The sequence below is a fragment of the Mauremys mutica genome, chromosome 2, assembly GCF_020497125.1.
Source record: "Mauremys mutica isolate MM-2020 ecotype Southern chromosome 2, ASM2049712v1, whole genome shotgun sequence".
NCBI classification, from domain to species: Eukaryota; Metazoa; Chordata; order Testudines; family Geoemydidae; genus Mauremys; species Mauremys mutica.
This window is the reverse complement of record NC_059073.1, coordinates 165361218-165379431: the sequence shown is the minus strand read 5'-3', so window position 1 is coordinate 165379431 and position 18214 is coordinate 165361218. Positions and strand designations below refer to the sequence as shown.

Sequence of the window (18214 nt, the reverse complement as noted above, 5' to 3'; positions counted from 1 at the left end):
CCACTCTCGTTCCAACACAGAGAGTGGAATTCATAGGGGCGGTCCTAGATGCAGTACAGGCAAGGGCAAGCCTGCCGGAATCACGATTCCTGGCCATCCAGCAAGCAGTGAACTCCCTGTGCCAGTTCCCCCCTACAATGGCCAGATGTTGCCTGCAGCTGCTGGGCCACATGGCAGCATGCACACATGTAGTCAAGCATGCCAGACTAAGATTCAGGACTCTGCAGGCTTGGCTTGCCCGTGTACACCAGCCAGGCAGCGACCCCCTGGACTTGCTAGTGACAGCCCCGGGGGACGTGCTGGACTCCTTGCTGTGGTGGCAGTCCCAGTCCATGGTTTGCGAGGGCATCCTCACAACAGCCGGACCTGATGCTTGTGACGGACGCCTCAGACCTCGGATGGGGTGTTCACCTGAGGGACCTGAGGACTCAGGGCTTGTGGTCGGGTAAAGGAGCTCAGGGCTGTTCGTTTAACCTGCCAAACCTTTCACGCCACTCTGAGTGGCCACAGCATGACAGTTCTGACAGACAACACTATCACCATGTTTTATATAAACAAGCAGGGCACAGCCCGTTCCTCCCCACACTGCCATTAGGCTCTCCTCCTCTGGGACTTTTGTATACCCCACACCATTCACCTCAAGGCATCGTATCTCCCTGGGGAGCGGAACGAACTGGCGGAGTACCTCAGCAGGTCGTACCGCATGCACGAGTGGACGCTCAGAGCAAACATCATGCATTTGCTCTTCCACAAGTTGGGGGTTTTCCTGGGTAGACCTGTTCGCCACCCAGGGCAACGCCCAGTGCCCACAATTCTGCTTGTTCCAGGGTCGCAGCCCGGGCTCAGTGGCCGACATGTTCGCGATCCCGTGGGGAGGGGACTTGAAATACACCTTTTCCCCGATCCCGCTGGTGCACAAGGTCCTGCTCAAGGTGCGCAGGGCCAGGGCGACAGTCATCCTCATCGCTCCGACCTGGCCCCACCAGCACTGGTTCACTACACTCCTGGAGCTGTCGGTGGAAGCCCCGTTAACCCTGTCCCTACACCGGGACTTCATCACGCAGGACAGAGGGTGGCTTCTCCACCCTGACCTGCAATCGCTCCATCTGACAGCGTGGAAGCTCTGTGGCTAAATGCTTTGGAGAGCCAGTGCTCCCTGCCTGTGCAGCAGGTTCTACTTGGTAGTAGGAAGCCCTCTACCAGGGCGACTTACTTGGCCAAGTGGAAGAGGTTCTCGTGCTGGTGTGGGCCACAACAGGTGCAGCCACGCCAGGCCCCGGTGCCCATCCTAGAGTACCTACTTCACCTCAAGCAGCAAGGGCTGGCCCCATTCTCCATCAGAGTGCACCTGGCGGCCATCTCTGCCTTCCATCCGGTGTTTTCAGGGGGTTCAGTGTTCTCCCACCCAATGGTGGGACGGTTCCTTAAAGGTCTGGAGAGGGTGTTCCTGTACTCACGCCCCCCCCCCCCCGGTCCCTCCATGGAATATCAACTTAGTCCTGTCTGAGTTCATGGGGCCCCCATTCAAGCCCCTCGCTACCTGCTCCCTCCTCCAGCTTTCCTGGAAGGTGGCATTCCTGGTGGCTATCACCTCGGCGAGAAAGATATCTGAGCTGAGGTCACTCACCTCAGAGCCACCATACACAGTGTTTCATAGAGACAAGGTGCAGCTCTGGCCGCACCCCAAGTTCCTCCCATAGGTGGTCTCACAATTCCATCTGGGTCAGGACATTTGTCTACCGGTGTTTTTTTCCAAACCCCATGTGGCCCCGAGTCAACGCAGCCTGCACACCCTGGACGTCCATCAAGCATTGGCATTCTATTTGGAGCACACCAAGCCCTTTCGTAAATCCAGCTGTTTGTGGCCCTAGCTGAGAGGATGAGAGGCATCCCGGTGTCAGCACAGCAAATCTTGTCGTGGATTGTGGACTGCATTCAAGAGTGTTATGACCTCGCAGGCATTCCGGCCTCTGCAGTCACGGCCCACTCAACCGGGGCGCAAGCAGCTTCCGCAGCTTTCCTGGCACAGGTCCCGATCCAGGAGATCTGCAGGGCAACCACCTGGTCATCGTTGCATACTTTCACTACCCACTATGCGGTCAACCAGCAGGCCCGGAAGGATGCAGCTGTTGGCAGGGCGGTCCTCCGATCAGTTGTTCCGTGACTTCTACCCTCCTCCAAAGGTAAGCTTGTGATTCATCTAATGTGGAATGGACGTGAACAAGCACGTGAAGAAGAAAAAACGGTTACCTACTTTCTAGTAACTGTTGTTCTTTGAGATGTGTTGTTCATGTCCATTCCACCACCTGCCCTCCTACCCCTCTGTTGGAGTCGCCGGCAAGAAGGAACTGGAGGGGGTCGGGCCATTGGGGGTATATATGCATGGCACAGTGGTGCCACTAAGGAGGTGCCCCCCACCAGCCCAACGGCAGTCGCTAAGGGAAAAGTTTCCGACGCTCATGCACGCGGTGCGACATGAACAACACATCTTGAAGAACAGTTACAAGAAGATAGGTAACCGTTTTTTATAACAACCAACAAGAATGCACTTTTATGTAGAAATCCATGATTAAATCGAGTCGTCCTGACTAGTGATTTAAATCAAATCCATTCTGCTTTTGCCCCTGGGGCTGGGCATGCCCCAGTCCCTGGGCTTCAAACCTTTTGCCTCCTGTGGCAAACCTATGCCTATTAGTGACCCACACTCCAGTTGTCTGGAGTGTTTGGGAAAAATTCACATGAGACACCAGTGCCATATTTATCAGGACTTTAGACCCTTTACAAAAATGGAAAAGAGAGATAAGACTGAAGGCTATCCTAATGGAAGCATCCAAGCCATTCCAGTTCTGCACTGAGCACTTCAACCTCAGTACGAATCACTCCTCCAGCACCGCACACTGCCTGGTACCATTCCTCATCTCTGGTGCTGAGGAAGAAGCACAAAAAGCAACACACTGACAAAGGGCGCTCACCAGTGCAGAAGAAGGACAAACATGGTGAAGGCAATGGTGTGTGACCTAGGCCAGGCCACTTCTCCATCCATGGTCCCACAGCACCATGATCAACTCTGCACAGAGTTTCAAGTCCGGTGAGGAACCCTCTCCTGACACCCAGAAGCCACTGTGGCACCAGCAGATTGACAGTACTATCAACCACTGAGGCCTTTGCAGCGGCCAGGGACTTATTTGACACTCCCAGTTCCACCAACTCTGATGGGACAGCTGCCATCTCTGATGACTGTGAGCAGGAGGGATCATGGGGCGCAAACCATGCCTGATACCCTCTTCGTGACCATCTCTGTTCCGCCACCGGTCTCCAGATCCTTGGCACCGAATGGAGACAAAGACGGGGGTACCGCTCCTCTGTGGTCACCTTGGGGGGACTTTGAGTCTGAGGTGGTACCCAACGTCCAGCCAAAGGGCCACCACCAGTACCCATTCTATGCACCTTGTGACATTTCTGTTACCAATCTGCCTGAGGTGTCAGGTGATCATGCTGAGGCCACAGGATCGTTTGGGGAGGAGATGACGAAACACACCAAGTGTTTAAATTTTAAAGCTTTATTAATAAGATAATAAAATAACAGGGAGAGTGATGGGTGCTCCCCACATCACTCAGAGGAAGGAAGAAAGCGTTAGTGCCCCAAGCCCTAACCCACTTTCATACTCTCACACGCTCTACCTATGGCTGGCCAAGCCTGGGTGTAACATAAGAAGAAGAGGGGGAACGGTGAACGGGAGTTCTGTCCTGGGTCCAGGGTTCCTTTGGGGATGTTTCATTCTATGACCTCTGTTTCTGGTGCTCTTTGTTCTAGTCCAAAATGGCCTTCTGTGGTCTCCAACTGTTCCAAAACACATTGGCTCTAGACAAACTGGTAGGACTTTGTTTTCCCCCATGTTGGCCTTCGCTGTCTCGTTCATTTTGGGCTGCCTCCGCAGGTCTGTCTGTTTAGCTGAATTCTCCTTTCTCACGGCTGGTTGGCGGGGGGCAGGAATCCAGGCCCCCCTCTTTCTTGGCAGGCAGCCGAGCATCGTCTGTGAGCAGCAGCCTTGGGACAGAGTTGGTGCTTTACCTTTTGACTGAGCAAGCTGGAATGTCAAATTAACCCGTTCTCTGCTCTTTTCCTCCTTCCCCCTTTTGGCCTCTTGCTCCCTGCAAGGGAATCATAGAATCATAGAATATCAGGATTGGAAGGGACCTCAGGAGATCATCTAGTCCAACCCCCTGCTCAAAGCAGGACCAATCCCCAACTAAATCATCCCAGCCAGGGCTTTGTCAAGCCTGACCTTAAAAACCTCTAAGGAAGAAGATTCCACCACCTAGGTAACCCATTCCAGTGCTTCACCACTCTCTGAGTGAAAAAGTTTTTCCTAATATCCAACCTAAACCTCCCCCACTGCAACTTGAGACCATTACTCCTTCTTCTGTCATCGGGTACCACTGAGAACAGTCTAGATCCATCCTCTTTGAAACCCCCTTTCAGGTAGTTGAAAACAGCTATCAAATCCCCCCTCATCCTTCTCTTCTGCAGACTAAACAATCCCAGTTCCCTCAGCCTTTCCTCAAGAGTCATGTGCTCCAGCCCCCTAATCATTTTTGTTGCCCTCCGCTGGACTCTCCAATTTTTCCACATCCTTCTTGTAGTGTGGGGCCCAAAACTGGACATAGTACTCCAGATGAGGCCTCACCAATGTCGAATAGAGGGGAATGATCACATCCCTCGATCTGCTAGCAATGCCCCTACTTATACAGCCCAAAATGCCATTAGCCTTCTTGGCAACAAAGGCACACTGTTGACTCATATCCAGCTTCTCGTCCACTGTAACCCCTAGGTCCTTTTCTGCAGAACTACTTCCTAGCCATTCGGTCCCTAGTCTGTAACAGTGCATGGGATTCTTCCGTCCTAAGTGCAGGACTCTGCATTTGTCCTTGTTGAACCTCATCAGGTTTCTTTTGGCCCAGTCCTCTAATTTGTCTAGGTCCCTCTGTATTCTATCCCTACCCTCCAGCGTATCCACCACGCCTCCAAGTTTAGTGTCATCTGCAAACTTGCTGAGAGTGCAGTCCATGCCATCCTCCAGATCATTAATGAAGATATTGAACAAAACAGGCCCCAGGACCGACCCTGGGGGCACTCCACTTGAAACCGGCTGCCAACTAGACAGGGAGCCATTGATCACTACCCATTGAGCCCGATGATCTAGCCAGCTTTCTATCCACCTTATAGTCCAATCATCCAGCCCATACTTCTTTAACTTGCTGGAAAGAATACTGTGGGAGACCGTGTCAAAAGTTAAGGAATAACACAGCCACTGCTTTCCCCTCATCCACAGAGCCAGTTATCTCCTCATAGAAGGCAATTAGGTTAGTCAGGCATGACTTGCCCTTGGTGAATCCATGCTGACTGTTCCTGATCACTTTCCTCTCCTCTAAGTGCTTCGAAATTGATTCCTTAAGGACCTGCCCCATGATTTTTCCAGGGACTGAGGTGAGTCTGACTGGCCTGTAGTTCCCCGGATCCTCCTTCCCTTTTTTAAAGATGGGCACTACAGTAGCCTTTTTCTAGTCATCCGGGGCCTCCCCCGTTCACCATGAGTTTTCAAAGATAATGGCTAGTGACTCTGCAATCACATCTGCCAACTCCTTTAGCACCCTCGGATGCAGCGCATCCAGCCCCATGGACTTGTGCTCGTCCAGTTTTTCTAAATAGTCCTGAACCACTTCTTTCTCCACGAGGGCTGGTCACCTTCTCCCCATACTGTGCTGCCCAGTGCAGCAGTCTGGGAGCTGACCTTGTTTGTGAAGACAGAGGCAAAAAAAAGCATTGAGTACATTAGCTTTTTCCATATCCTCTGTCACTAGGTTGCCTCCCTCATTTAGTAAGGGGCCCACACTTTCCTTGACTTTCTTCTTATTGCTAACATACCTGAAGAAACCCTTCTTGTTACTCTGAACATCTCTTGCTAGCTGCAACTCCAAGTGTGATTTGACCTTCCTGATTTCAGTCCTGCATGCCTGAGCAATATTTTTATACTTCTCCCTGGTCATTTGTCCAAGCTTCCACTTCTTGTAAGCTTCTTTTTTGTGTTTAAGATCAGCAAGGATTACACTGTTAAGCCAAGCTGGTCGCCTGCCATATTTACTATTCTTCCTACACATCGGGATGTTTTTTTCCTGCAACCTCAATAAGGATTCTTTAAAATACAGCCAGCTCTCCTGGACTCCTTTCCCTCTCATGTTATTTTCCCAGGGGATCCTGCCCATCAGCTGCCTGCTTTTCTGAAGTCTGCTTTTCTGAAGTCCAGGGTCTGTATTCTGCTGCTCTCCTTTCTTCCTTGTGTCAGGATCCTGAACTCGACCATCTCATGGTCACTGCCTCCCAGGTTCCCATCCACTTTTGCTACTAACTCTTCTCTGTTTCTGAGCAGCAGGTCAAGAAGAGCTGTGCCCCTAGTTGGTTCCTCCAGCACTTGGACCAGGAAATTGTCCCCTACACTTTCCAAAAACTTCCTGGATTGTCTGTGCACCGCTGTATTGCTCTCCCAGGAGATATCAGGGTGATTAAAGTCTCCCATGAGAACCAGGGCCTGCGATCTAGTAACTTCTGCTAGTTGCCAGAAGAAAGCCTTGTCCACCTCATCCCCCTGGTCTGGTGGTCTATAGCAGACTCCCACCACGACATCACCCTTGTTACTCACACTTCTAAACTTAATCCAGAGACTCTCAGGTTTTTCTGCAGTTTCATACCAGAGCTCTGAGCAGTCATACTTCTCTCTTACATACAATGCAACTCTCCCATTCCCCCAATGCACATCTTCCATTCCACACTCACTCACACCTTTGACCCTTCCCAAAATGCCCTGCAATGCTTGCAACAGCATTAGCAATATACAATGCTGCTCTGCCTTCCCCAGGGGACCCTTTGAGGGAGGAGGCCATTGGGGTGTGACAACCTCCAGATGTCGGTCAGTACTGGTCAGCCCCACAGTGCCTGGCCAAGTGAACAGTGGTCTATGCAGTGGCCTTACTGGAAGGCATCGGGTCACCCCTCCCACTGAGCTTATTCAGTGGCTTCCAAGATGCTGGCTACTGCTCCTCCCTGCTCTGCACTGGACCCCAACTCCTGTACCAACCCCTGTACCAATGTTCAGGATGTGGCTCCCATCAACATTATTGGGGCTGAGGAAAAGGAAGAAGATGACAGAACAAGGAGTAATGGTCTCAAGTTGCAGAGGGGGAGGTTTAGGTTGGACATTAGGAAAAACTTTTTCACTAGTAGGGTGGTGAAGAACTGGAATGGGTTACCTAGGGAGGTAGTGGAATCTCCTTCCTTAGAGGTTTTTAAGGTCAGGCTTGACAAAGCCCTGGCTGGGATGATTTAGTTGGGTTTGGTCCTGCTTTGAGCAGGGGGTTGGACTAGATGACCTCCTGAGGTCCCTTCCAACCCTGAGATTCTATGATTCTATGATTCTATGAAGACCCTCCTACCCAGATGTCCATCTCAGGGCCGAGTAGGTCACTTCTGCAGGACAACTTCAGGACCCATTAGGACCTTCTGAAGCTGATAGCAGCTAACCTGGGGATAGAGATTAAGGAGTTTAAGGAATCATCCCACAGCCTTATTGACATCCTGGCTGCAGCAACTCCTAACTTGCCCATTTATGAGGCAGTAATGGGTCAAGTCAAGGCCCTATGGCAAACTACTTCTTCTCTGCTCCCCACCTCAAAGAGTGCTGAAAAGAAATTTTATGTGCCAGCCAACAGGTACAAGTACCCATATTCCCACCCTCCTCCAGGGTCCCTCATTGAGGGCCAGACAAGTGCTACCCCCAAACAAAAGGATTCAAGAAAGCTGGACCTGTTTGGAAGGAAAGTTTATTCAACAGATAGCCTCCACCCTGTGTCAGATGGCCATCTGTTTATGAAACTTCTGCATGAAGCACTCCATCCACCTCAAGCCTTCACGTCTTCCGAGAGCCTGGAATACACTTGTGGATTACCTCAGCAGATTCTTTTCCTCTCACTACAAGTGGTCCCTTCATCCGGAGGTCACGAGCTTCATCCTCCAAAGGTGGGGGTCTCCCCAGATAGATCTGTTCGTGACCAAGCAGAACAAGAAATGCCATTAGTTTTGCTCACTGTGGGGGCACAGCACAGGCTCCCTCTCTGAAGCCTTCCTAGTTCCATGGACAAAACTCCTATTCTATGCATTTCCCCAGTCCCTCTAGTTCACAAGGTCCTCCTGAAAATCAAATGAGACAAGGCGAGAGTTATTCTTAACACCCTAGTGTGGCCACACCAACAGTGGTTTGGCACACTACTAGATCCATCAATAGCAACCCCGCTTCTGCTCCATCCAGACCTGATCTCACAAGACCACGGCCGGTTACTCCACCCAAACCTCATCTCCCTTCACCTAACTGAATGGATGTTACATGGCTGAACCCGGAGAAGCAGGTCTGTTTTGAAGAAATTCACCAGGTCCTGCTAAGTAGTAGGAAGCCATCCACTAGGGCAGGGGTTCTCACAACATTTTTTTTGGTAGCCTCAAAGTGCAGCCACCAGCTTTTGTTGGTGGCCACTCTGACAGTTTTTCCTAAAATACTGAATTAACTTTAGGAGAAACACATAAATATACATGTCCAAATCATCATAATTTATTTATGTAGAGTTTCTTTTTGCAGACTCAATAATAAAAATAATGTGCAGTTGTCTCTTTTTTTTACTGGATCTAAACAGAACAGAAACACAAATATGGTGCTTTCCACATTCTTGTCCTTTTTTGTTGTTTCTTTTGCTTTTTTGGTTGCTTTTTTTTTAAAGACTTGCTAGCTAGTAAGTCTGCTGCTATGAAAAGTAATAATTGTTAATATCACTTTTCACAACAGACTTACTAGCTAGTTGGGAGGCTGTGAAAAATGATATTAACAAACATACAAGTATCAATTTTCACAACAGAGTTACTCAACCCTGGCAAACCAGAGGACAAATTAAGCCCTGGATGGAGAGGTGGGTAGAGAGGCAGTAGGGGCCAGTGGTGATGCAGGCGTGGTGGTGAGCCAAGGGCCAGCACCTGCTGCCATGTGGCTGGAGTTCAGGGCTGGAGCTCAAAGCCCGTTGACTGAAGCCTGCCGCCCGCCACCCCAGGGCTGAAGCCCCAAGCTGGAGCCTCAGTGCCCTTGGGAAGGTAGGAACTCACTGATTGACTGCTCCTCACTGATTGACTGTGGCTCCACAAGGGGTCAGGGTCCAACCCCTGCTGGTGGCCCTGGGGAAGATACACTGCTCTCCTCTTCTCCCCCAACCCCTCACACCCAAAAAAAGTCATTGCCCAGGAGACTCTAGCTGCAAGAAAACCTTCTGCTGGCAGCATTTGAGAAACGCTGCACTAGGGCTACCTACCTGGCCAAGTGGAAACGCTTCTTGATATGCGAATCTCAACCTTGCTCCGATTCATTCTCTAGTCTGTCTTGGACTACTTGCTTCATCTAAAACAACAAGGTCTGGCCCTTGCATCTGTCGAGGTGCGTTTAGCAGCAATTTTGGCTTTCCACCCACAGTGTTCTCTCATGAGATGACAGTCCATTTTCTTAAGGGACTGGAGAGATTTTCTCCTCAGGTCCACAAGCCAGTCCCCCCATGGGACTTAGAACTGGTTTTGTTGAGGCTCATGTGTCCTCCCTTCAAACCGCTGCCATTGGGCCCTCTACTGCTTCTCTCTTGGAAGGTTGCCTTCCTGGTGCTGATAATCAGAGAAAGAGCAGGGAGGGAATGAATTAGGAGGGGAACAGAATAAGGCAAAGGGGAGTACAGTTTGGGAGAGCTAAGTTCAGGGAAAGGAGCAAAACTATGATTTTTCCCACAAGTAAGCATCCTACTGTGCAGGTCTCCTGGCAGAAACTAGCTCATGTCTCTTGTTCCATGGCAAATGTCTCTTGAAGAATTCATTTTAACTTGGCAGCTATTGCAAAGCCTTACCCCAGAGCAGGTGGGACTTTGGCTAAACTGGAACTGGAGCTCTTGAGAGATGCTGCCAGATGCGGTGGGTCCCACAATGCCATTGGAAAGGTGTAAAGGGGAGAGAAAAGATGTCATTGTGTGGGAGTATAACAAATGAAGGGTTTTAGATATAGTAGGAACAAGTATGGACTGTCTTGGGAGCTCCCTGATTCCTTCCCTTCACTAGGAGAAGTCAGATGATGAGGGAGAGGGGGTTCTGGTATCCACATTTTAAAATATGTTATGTTAAAGGGATGAGTAAAACTTTGGATCTGTGCTTATGTTATTAACTGAATCCATTTGTACAAACTTGCTGTTTATTTCTCATCCCTATAGCATTTATTTAGATCTTTAAATACTTTCCATATCTCACTTTAAACAGTTAAAAGAATTTCAACGCCAAATTGTGCAGTGATTATATGAAATATTTCTAAAAAAAAGTTAAACAGAAAGTCACAGATAGAGAACCAAGAGTTCTCTATTTTTGGTATTATTTCTAGCAGCAAAACTAACTCCCGTGATTTAGTATTGCCAAGATTACTCCTATAAAGTCGGAAATGATAGATATACAGTATTCTGAAAATTGCTTGAGCTGATTTTTCTCCCCAAATATTTGTGTAATGCTTCTAATGAAAGATACTAAGGATGATAGCCTTCACTTTCATTATTCAGGATTGTAGGGAAGGATTTTCAGAAGGGCTCAGTGTTGGCCTCACTGCTCTCCCTTTGAAGTCAGTGGCAAAGCTCCCATTGATTTCAGTGATAGCAGAGTTAAGTCAGTGCTGAGTGCTTTACAGTAAAGTCCCCTTTATGCTGTTTTGCCAACATAAAGGGGCCTTAGTGCAAATGAGAATTGGGTCCTCAGAGTTTAGATGATCCATTAGTGTAATAGTTGCAGTACTGACTGAATAAAAGACTGGGTTTACACATTTATGTGTACATGTGTCTTTTTTCCCTTGTGCATTTAGACAGAAACTCCAAGAAGAGCATATGGACTGGAAGTTTGGAGAGACATGGCTGTTTTTTGGCTGCCGACATCAGGACAGAGACTACTTATTCAGGCAGGTTCTGTGGGTAGTATTGGAGCTCTGTGTTGCACCTTGTATTTATGCTTGGGATACTGATTTCTAATGTTTTGCATTGTCTTTCAGAGATGAGCTCAGAAGTTTTGTTGAAAATGGCACATTAACTCATCTTAAGGTTTGTTTCTCAAGAGACCCTCCAGCTGCAGCAGAAAAAAACCCAACTAAATATGTGCAAGACAACATTCGACTTTGTGCTAAAGAAGTTGCCAGAGTCCTGCTGAAGGAGAGAGGTTGTTTCTATGTATGTGGGTGAGTAGACTGGAGTTTGAATGCCTAATAGAGGGAGCATTTAATTGAAATTGTTGAAGACATTTTAAAGACTTGCAGCAGCATCAAGTAAATGACTGGCATTTACAATACAGTAGAACCTCAGAGTTACCAACAGCTTGGGAGTGGAGGTTGTTCATAATTCTGAACAAAACTTTATGGTTGTTCTTTCAAAAGTTTATAACTGAACATTGCCTTAATACACCTTTGAAACTTTACTATGAAGAAGAAAAATGCTGCTTTCCCTTACTTTTTTTAGTAGTTTACGTTTAACACAGTAGTGTACTTTTTTAGCCTTGTCTCTGCTGCTGCCTGATTGTGTACTTCCGATTCCAAATGAGGTCTGTGGTTGACTGATCAGTCTGTAACTCTAGTGTTTGTAACTCTGAGGTTCTACTGTACTGAAATATTCCTGTTTTTTAGCATGTTAACTTTATGGTATAATGTTAATCATCCACCTGTACAGCTTAATCTTTTTCTTAGGTTATGGCCAGGCATTCCACTACTCCATTGCTTGTTCTCACCATATAATGTTTCAGAAATGTTTCTTGTTCATATAGTGTTATCCAGTTAAAGTAGGACAGGCTACAAGCAAACGGTCTCACTCTTGTGAAGGTGGAAGATATACCTCCATAGTATATTACATATACATATGTGTATGTGATGATAGCCCTTCAGCTGGCACTCTGTAGGTTTGGAGGTAAGGTGAAGCAGACTGCTCCCCAAGATATCTTCCCTTGGAGAATTCCATTAGCCCTCTTTTCCTGCCCTTGTGGGACTTTATGGAATGTTTTCTGTAGCAATAACATCCTTATGGTGTGAGTTTTTATGTATGGAGATCTAACACACTTGCAGGTGCAGGATTTTTAGGAGCATCTAGGTTTGTAATGCATCCCTGATTACTTACAAACACAGTTATTTGAACACGTGGCATTGGGCCCAGAACTCAGTAGCTTCTCCTCCAAAAACAGAAGTCTGCTTCTTGTGCTGCTGCTACTACTACTACTACTACTACTACTAAGTGGTGAGTAGCATTAGGGCTTTTATTCTTTCTGTATCTGTGCAACGAGAGGACAGCAAAACCACAAACACTTGATCAAGTCTAATTCCATCCAGCAGAAAGCAATTATTTTCTTCCAATTTAAATGTGGATCTGAGTCTCTGCTCCACATACATTTGAGTGTATTGAAAGCTTCAGGTCTTAGCTGTCTGAGATATTACTGTTGCCACCACTCCCAAGTACATGAACAATCAGTGTCTATGGTACAAGCCAACATAAATTCTGCATTTCTTTATTTTAAAAATTATTGCTTGTTTCCAAAAACATCCTGTATCTGTGGCTGTTGGTGAAAGGAGAAATCTGCTAATAAGTACTTTTTTTTTCCTCTGTCTTTTCTAGAAATGCAAAGCACATGGCTAAAGATGTGAATGATACTTTAGTGGACATTTTAAGCACTGATGCTGGAGTTGACAAATTGGAAGCAATGAAAATCCTGGCTACATTACGACAAGAAAAACGCTATCTCCAGGATGTCTGGACCTAAATGCGTGGCCTCTGTGCCTTTGCAAAACAAAGATTGTTAGACAATTTTACCGTATATACTGTATGAAGACTGCTGATTCTTTGGATTACTGTTATTTCAACTTAATTTAAGTAAATTCTCTCTTAAAAGCAGCCAATTGATAATTATTTTTTTTTAAATTACTATTCTCTAGTCATTTAATTCTTGATAATTCCTTCTGATCTTTTGAATGACATTTAAAGCCTTTACAGCAACAACAACAACAAAATGGAACCTCTGAATCATCACTTTGTAGCAGTATTACCAAGTAGATTCTCATGGAGTTCCATTCCTCCAATTTAATAATGGTATACTTTGAAAATAAACTTCTACATTTGTATAGTATACAATATTATATAAATTATCATATATAGTACACATAATGTTACTTATTTAGTTGTACTGTTTATCATGTACATCTTATTGCCAAGATTTCGTAGAACGTATTACGTGAAAGTTTTTTAAGGGAATTTTTCTTCATTGCCTTATAACATATGATACAAGTTGCAAACAGGAATAAATATTTAAAATATTGTCGAGGATTTCTGGGCACAATAATTCCCTCCACCTCCAAGCTTTTCTATGAATATTGATATTTATAGAAAAGAGGGGAGGAGGGATAGCTCAGTGGTTTGAGCATTGGCCTGCTAAACCCAGGGTTGTGAGTTCAATCGTTGAGGGGAACTGGGGTAAAAATCTGGGGTTTGGTCCTGCTTTGAGCAGCGAGTTGGACTAGATGACCTCCTGAGGTCCCTTTCAACCCTAATATTCAGTGATGGGCTAACAATACTTGTATAACACTAGTTGATATTGAGTAGGTTTTCCCAACTAACTCATGCAAAGTATCTTTAAACCCTGTTGGTTTAATTCTAGGCCTTTCCTGAAAAAATCTGCCATTTGTGCTAAATTTTGTTGGGTATAATTATTACAAGCTGAGATAGGAATACCAAATTATTATTATTATTATTTTCTGAAAACAGATACCATATATACTCGTTCATAAGCCCAATATTTTTGGTAAAAAAGTGACATATCAAAGAGCGGGAGTCAGCTTATAAATGGGTCTACACCAAAATTTGATGATTTTAAACTCTGTGGAATCATTGATTTGAATATCTAATACATTGTCATTTTGTTTACCTGGAGCATCTGCAGGCATGGATCCATGCCTGAAGACACTCCAAGTAAACAAAACATCCCGCCAGCGGCTTACCCTGACAGATGGGAGCCAAAGTTTGCAGACCCATTTATTGATGTCAATACTGCAGCCGTTTGAAGTTGCAAAGGCTTTGTTTAGTGGACTTGATTGTCTTGAAAGGAATACTAAAAGAGCAGTGCTTCAGATCTGCATGACATTTGACCCACATTTCACAAAATGCTATGCCTTACAAGCCAATTAGAAAAATACAATGAACGATAGTACTATAGCACTGGTGTCAGTCCACTACTGTGTAATTTGATCTCTTCATGCATTTCTACCAATGGACCTCATAAGGCTTGAGCCAATATGAAAATATAATGTGCAGAATTGATGGAATCGCTAATAAAATTGAAATAGCCTGTTATCCCCACAGATATGCCAATCTACAGGGCTGCTTTTTAAATAAACAAAGAACAATAATAATTTGACAGTGATAAAGCAGGTGACATTCCTATGTAAAGTCCTACAAAATCTATAACTACAATAATAATCTATTTTCATACTAGTATTCAAAATGAACAACAGTGAAATCAAAAGAAAAAGGTCTGCTTATCACGCAGCGTTCAAACTTAAAGTTGTTGAATGTGCAGAAGCAAACAATAATTGCGCCGCTGCTCGTGAATTCTGTATCAATGAGAAGCAAGTAAGAGAATGGCGAAAAAATAAAACACTAAAAGACATGCCAAGAAGCAAGAAAAAATGTCCAACAACGTGCACTTCATTTCCTGAGCTAGAGAAAGATCTCAATAATTGGGGTGTTGAATCTCAACAAAATGGGTACATTGTCACTAGAACTGGAATTCGTCTGCATGCTCTGCAAATGTCGAAAGACGACAAGTACAAGTCAGTAAAGCCGTCAATGTTTGTTGCATCAGCAGGTTGGTGTACTCACTTCATGAACCGTCATGGTCTCTGTCTTCATCAGCGAACAAAGATAGCGCAAAAGCTGCCGAGAGATCTGGAACTAAAAATCAAATCTTTCCAAAGGTTTATCATAAAATATTGAAGGAATATGCATTTGAACTGTCACAAATAGGAAATATGGATGAAACACCAATGACATTCAATCTCCCGAGCAACAGAACAGTAACCGGTGTTGGTGAAAAAACAGTTTTAATTAAAACCACTGGCCATGAAAAAATCCATTTTATTGTGGTTTTATCGTGTTTGGCAAATAGATCAAAGCTCCCTCCTGTTATTTTTAAAAGAAAAATCTTGCCTAAAAACATGAAATTTCCTGCTGGTGTCATCAAACGTGCCCACGAAAAGGGATGGATGGATGAAAGTGGGACTATTGAATGGCTGGAAAAAGAGACCAGGAGCACATTTCAAGAAACCCGCTATGTTCGTTTGGGACATGTTCAGGGCACACAAGACGCATGAGGTGAAAAATGTGGACAAAAATATGAAAACTACTTTGGCTATAATACCTGGAGGTTTAACTTCAGTTCTACAACCGCTTGATGTCTGCCTGAACAAACCCTTTAAAGGCAGGCTACGCAAAATGTGGTTTCAATGGATGTGCTCAGGCATGGCGAAGTTGACAAAAAGTGGGAATCTTATGAAGCCCGAAAACAATCTGGCCGCCCAGTGGATCAAGGATGCATGGGTGTCCATTCCCTCAGAAATGATAGAAAAATCATATAGGAAATGCTGTATCAGCAATGCACTCGACGGGTCAGAAGATGATGCCATATTTGATGATGACACAACAGAGGCTGATGATGAGAAGGAATCTGAGCCTGAAGACAACACTGCCGACATCTACGATCACAATGCAGGTGCAGCTGTGACTGAAGCCGAGTTTAATGAACTGTTTGGTGAATCAGAGACTGATTCAGACGTTGAAGGATTTTAAGACTTTTTAAAGTCTCATATTGTTCTAAGTTACTTGTTTTAAATATCCATGAACTGATTTTAAATATCGACTGTAATTTTGAAGGTGAATACATATTTGTTCAGTTCTTCTTCGAGTGCTTGCTCGTATCAATTCCAATTAGGTGTGTGCGCGCCGCGTGCACGTTCGTCAGAAGATTTTTACCCTAGCAACACTCGGTGGGTTGGCTGGGTCGCCCCCTGGAGTGGCGCCGCTATAGCGCCGAATATATACCCCTGCCGACCCAACGGCCCTTCAGTTCCTTCTTACTGCCCGTGTCTGTCATTGGAACAGTGGCGCGCGGCTTAGCTGACCTCCACTTCCCTAGCTACTCATAGTTCTCTCGTTAATTCTTGTGTATATAGTTCAGATTTATATAGTTGTAGTTAACTTTATTCGTTTGTAGTATAGTTAGTGTATATAGTTCAGAGGGGTTCGGGGATTATCCCCTTCCCAGTGCCGGGGCCTATGCCCGGTTTACCGGGTTTCAAACCATACTCGGCCTGCCACAAGCCGATGCCGACAAGAAATCCCCACAACTCCTGTCTTAAGTGCCTCGGGGAATCTCACCTAACAGATAAGTGCTGCATTTGTAAGGCCTTTAAGCCGAGAACAAAAAAGGAGCGGGACTTTCATCTCAAGCAGCTCCTGATGGAGGCAGCTCTTACTCCTCCGCCCTGGGCACCGAGCGCTGGACAGTCTTCAAGAAGCGCTCCCTCGGCACCGGATCGCGCCGGTACCGCCAAGGCCTCTCGGCACCAGCTGTCACCGGCACCATCGTCCGCTCGGCACCGATCCCTCTCCCCGAGGGCGAAGAGGCACAAGACTCCTGCTGCGTCCGAGCCGCCTGCTCCGCAGCCCGAGCACTATACTACGTTGGACCGCCCGGCACCAATACCTGCCGTGGCACTGACAATATCGGCACCGTCGATTCCGGCCACGCAAGAGCCATCGAGTCCGGTGCCTGAAAGCTCCCCGGTGCGAGCCGTGGTTGAGCTCACTATTCCCTCCACGCCAGATACATTTTCCACGGCGAGGGAGTTGATTGCAATGATGGAGTCTGCGCTGCCTCAACCCCCGGCACCGCCGGTGCAGGTTATACAGTCGATGGGCAAGCCTGCCTTGATCAGACCACCCTCCGTCGGCACCGCAGAGCGGCACCGTTCACGATCGCGTTCCCGCAGACGTTCTCGGTCCCGTCACCGATCCAGGTCCCGACGCCGCTCGCAGTCCCGGCACTGTTCTCCGTTTCGGTACCGGTCGTACTCGCGGCACCGGTCAGCGTCCCGTTCGCTGGCCCGGTACACTCGGCACCGCTCCAGCTCCCGGCACCGCTCCAGGCACCGTGACTCCCGTAGCCACTCCCGACGTCGAGCCTCGAGATCTCGGTCAACCTCCCGGCACTGCTCCGGTCGCAGGTCCCGTTCTCGCTCCCGGTACCAGTATGCCTCCCGGTACCAATCCCCGGTGCCGTGTCGAGCGACGTCAGCTAGAGAGGGAGACTCTGCCCAGGGCTTTTCAGCTCCTCCATGGCCATCCAGACATGCATCAGTGTCGTCCCACGTGGGCAGTTCATACGCGCAGGACCGTGATTCGGATGTGCCCACCAGAGTCTTCCAGGACCCCCAGGCCCAGGACCCTGGCCCCCATCAGTGGTCATTCTGGACACCTTGAGTGTACCACCAGGCCCAAGGTGTACCTGTGATCCCATCTCGCTCTGTTCCGTCAGAGCACCGGGTGCCAGAGGCGACAGTTAGCCGTCCCCCTCCGACCGGTATGGAGGAAGCCCCGGTTCAGCCACCGGACTCCCAGATCCCACCGGAACAGGAGGTCATCCAGGAGCACGAGCCCACACAGGACCCGCTTGTCCCCGGCCTTTCTTCTTCCTCCTCCCCAGATGAGGTGGTGGCAGGAACATCCTCCTCGGGCCCTCCTCCAATCAACTTGAGGGCCCATCAGGACCTCCTGAGACGGGTGGCACTCAATATGAACCTCCAAGTGGAGGAAGTCTCGGAGATAGAGGATCCAGTCGTAGACATTCTGTCGGCTGACGCCCCCACTAGAGTGGCCCTACCGTTCATTCGGACGATCCAGGCCAATGCGGATACCATCTGACAGTCTCCAGCCTCTATCCCGCCCACGGCCAGGGGAGTCGAACGCAAGAACATGGTACCCTCCAGTACCTATATGTACATCCTCCCCCCTGCTCCCTTGTCGTCCAGTC

General features: G+C 47.4%; 1 protein-coding gene across 9 annotated transcripts in view; it reads left to right on the top strand.

Moving 5' to 3' along the window:
- The window catches only part of MTRR (5-methyltetrahydrofolate-homocysteine methyltransferase reductase), a 129007-nt gene extending 115981 nt beyond the window's left edge, over nucleotides 1-13026 (top strand). For all 9 annotated transcript variants that reach the window (XM_045003657.1, XM_045003663.1, XM_045003661.1 and 6 more), the window contains 3 exons: nucleotides 10968-11060; nucleotides 11151-11333; nucleotides 12751-13026. In XM_045003657.1, the coding sequence (XP_044859592.1) occupies nucleotides 10968-11060; nucleotides 11151-11333; nucleotides 12751-12895 (421 nt within the window). In that variant the 3' untranslated portion in view covers nucleotides 12896-13026. The remainder of the gene's footprint in view (nucleotides 1-10967; nucleotides 11061-11150; nucleotides 11334-12750) is intronic.
- The last annotated feature ends 5188 nt before the right edge of the window (nucleotides 13027-18214 follow it).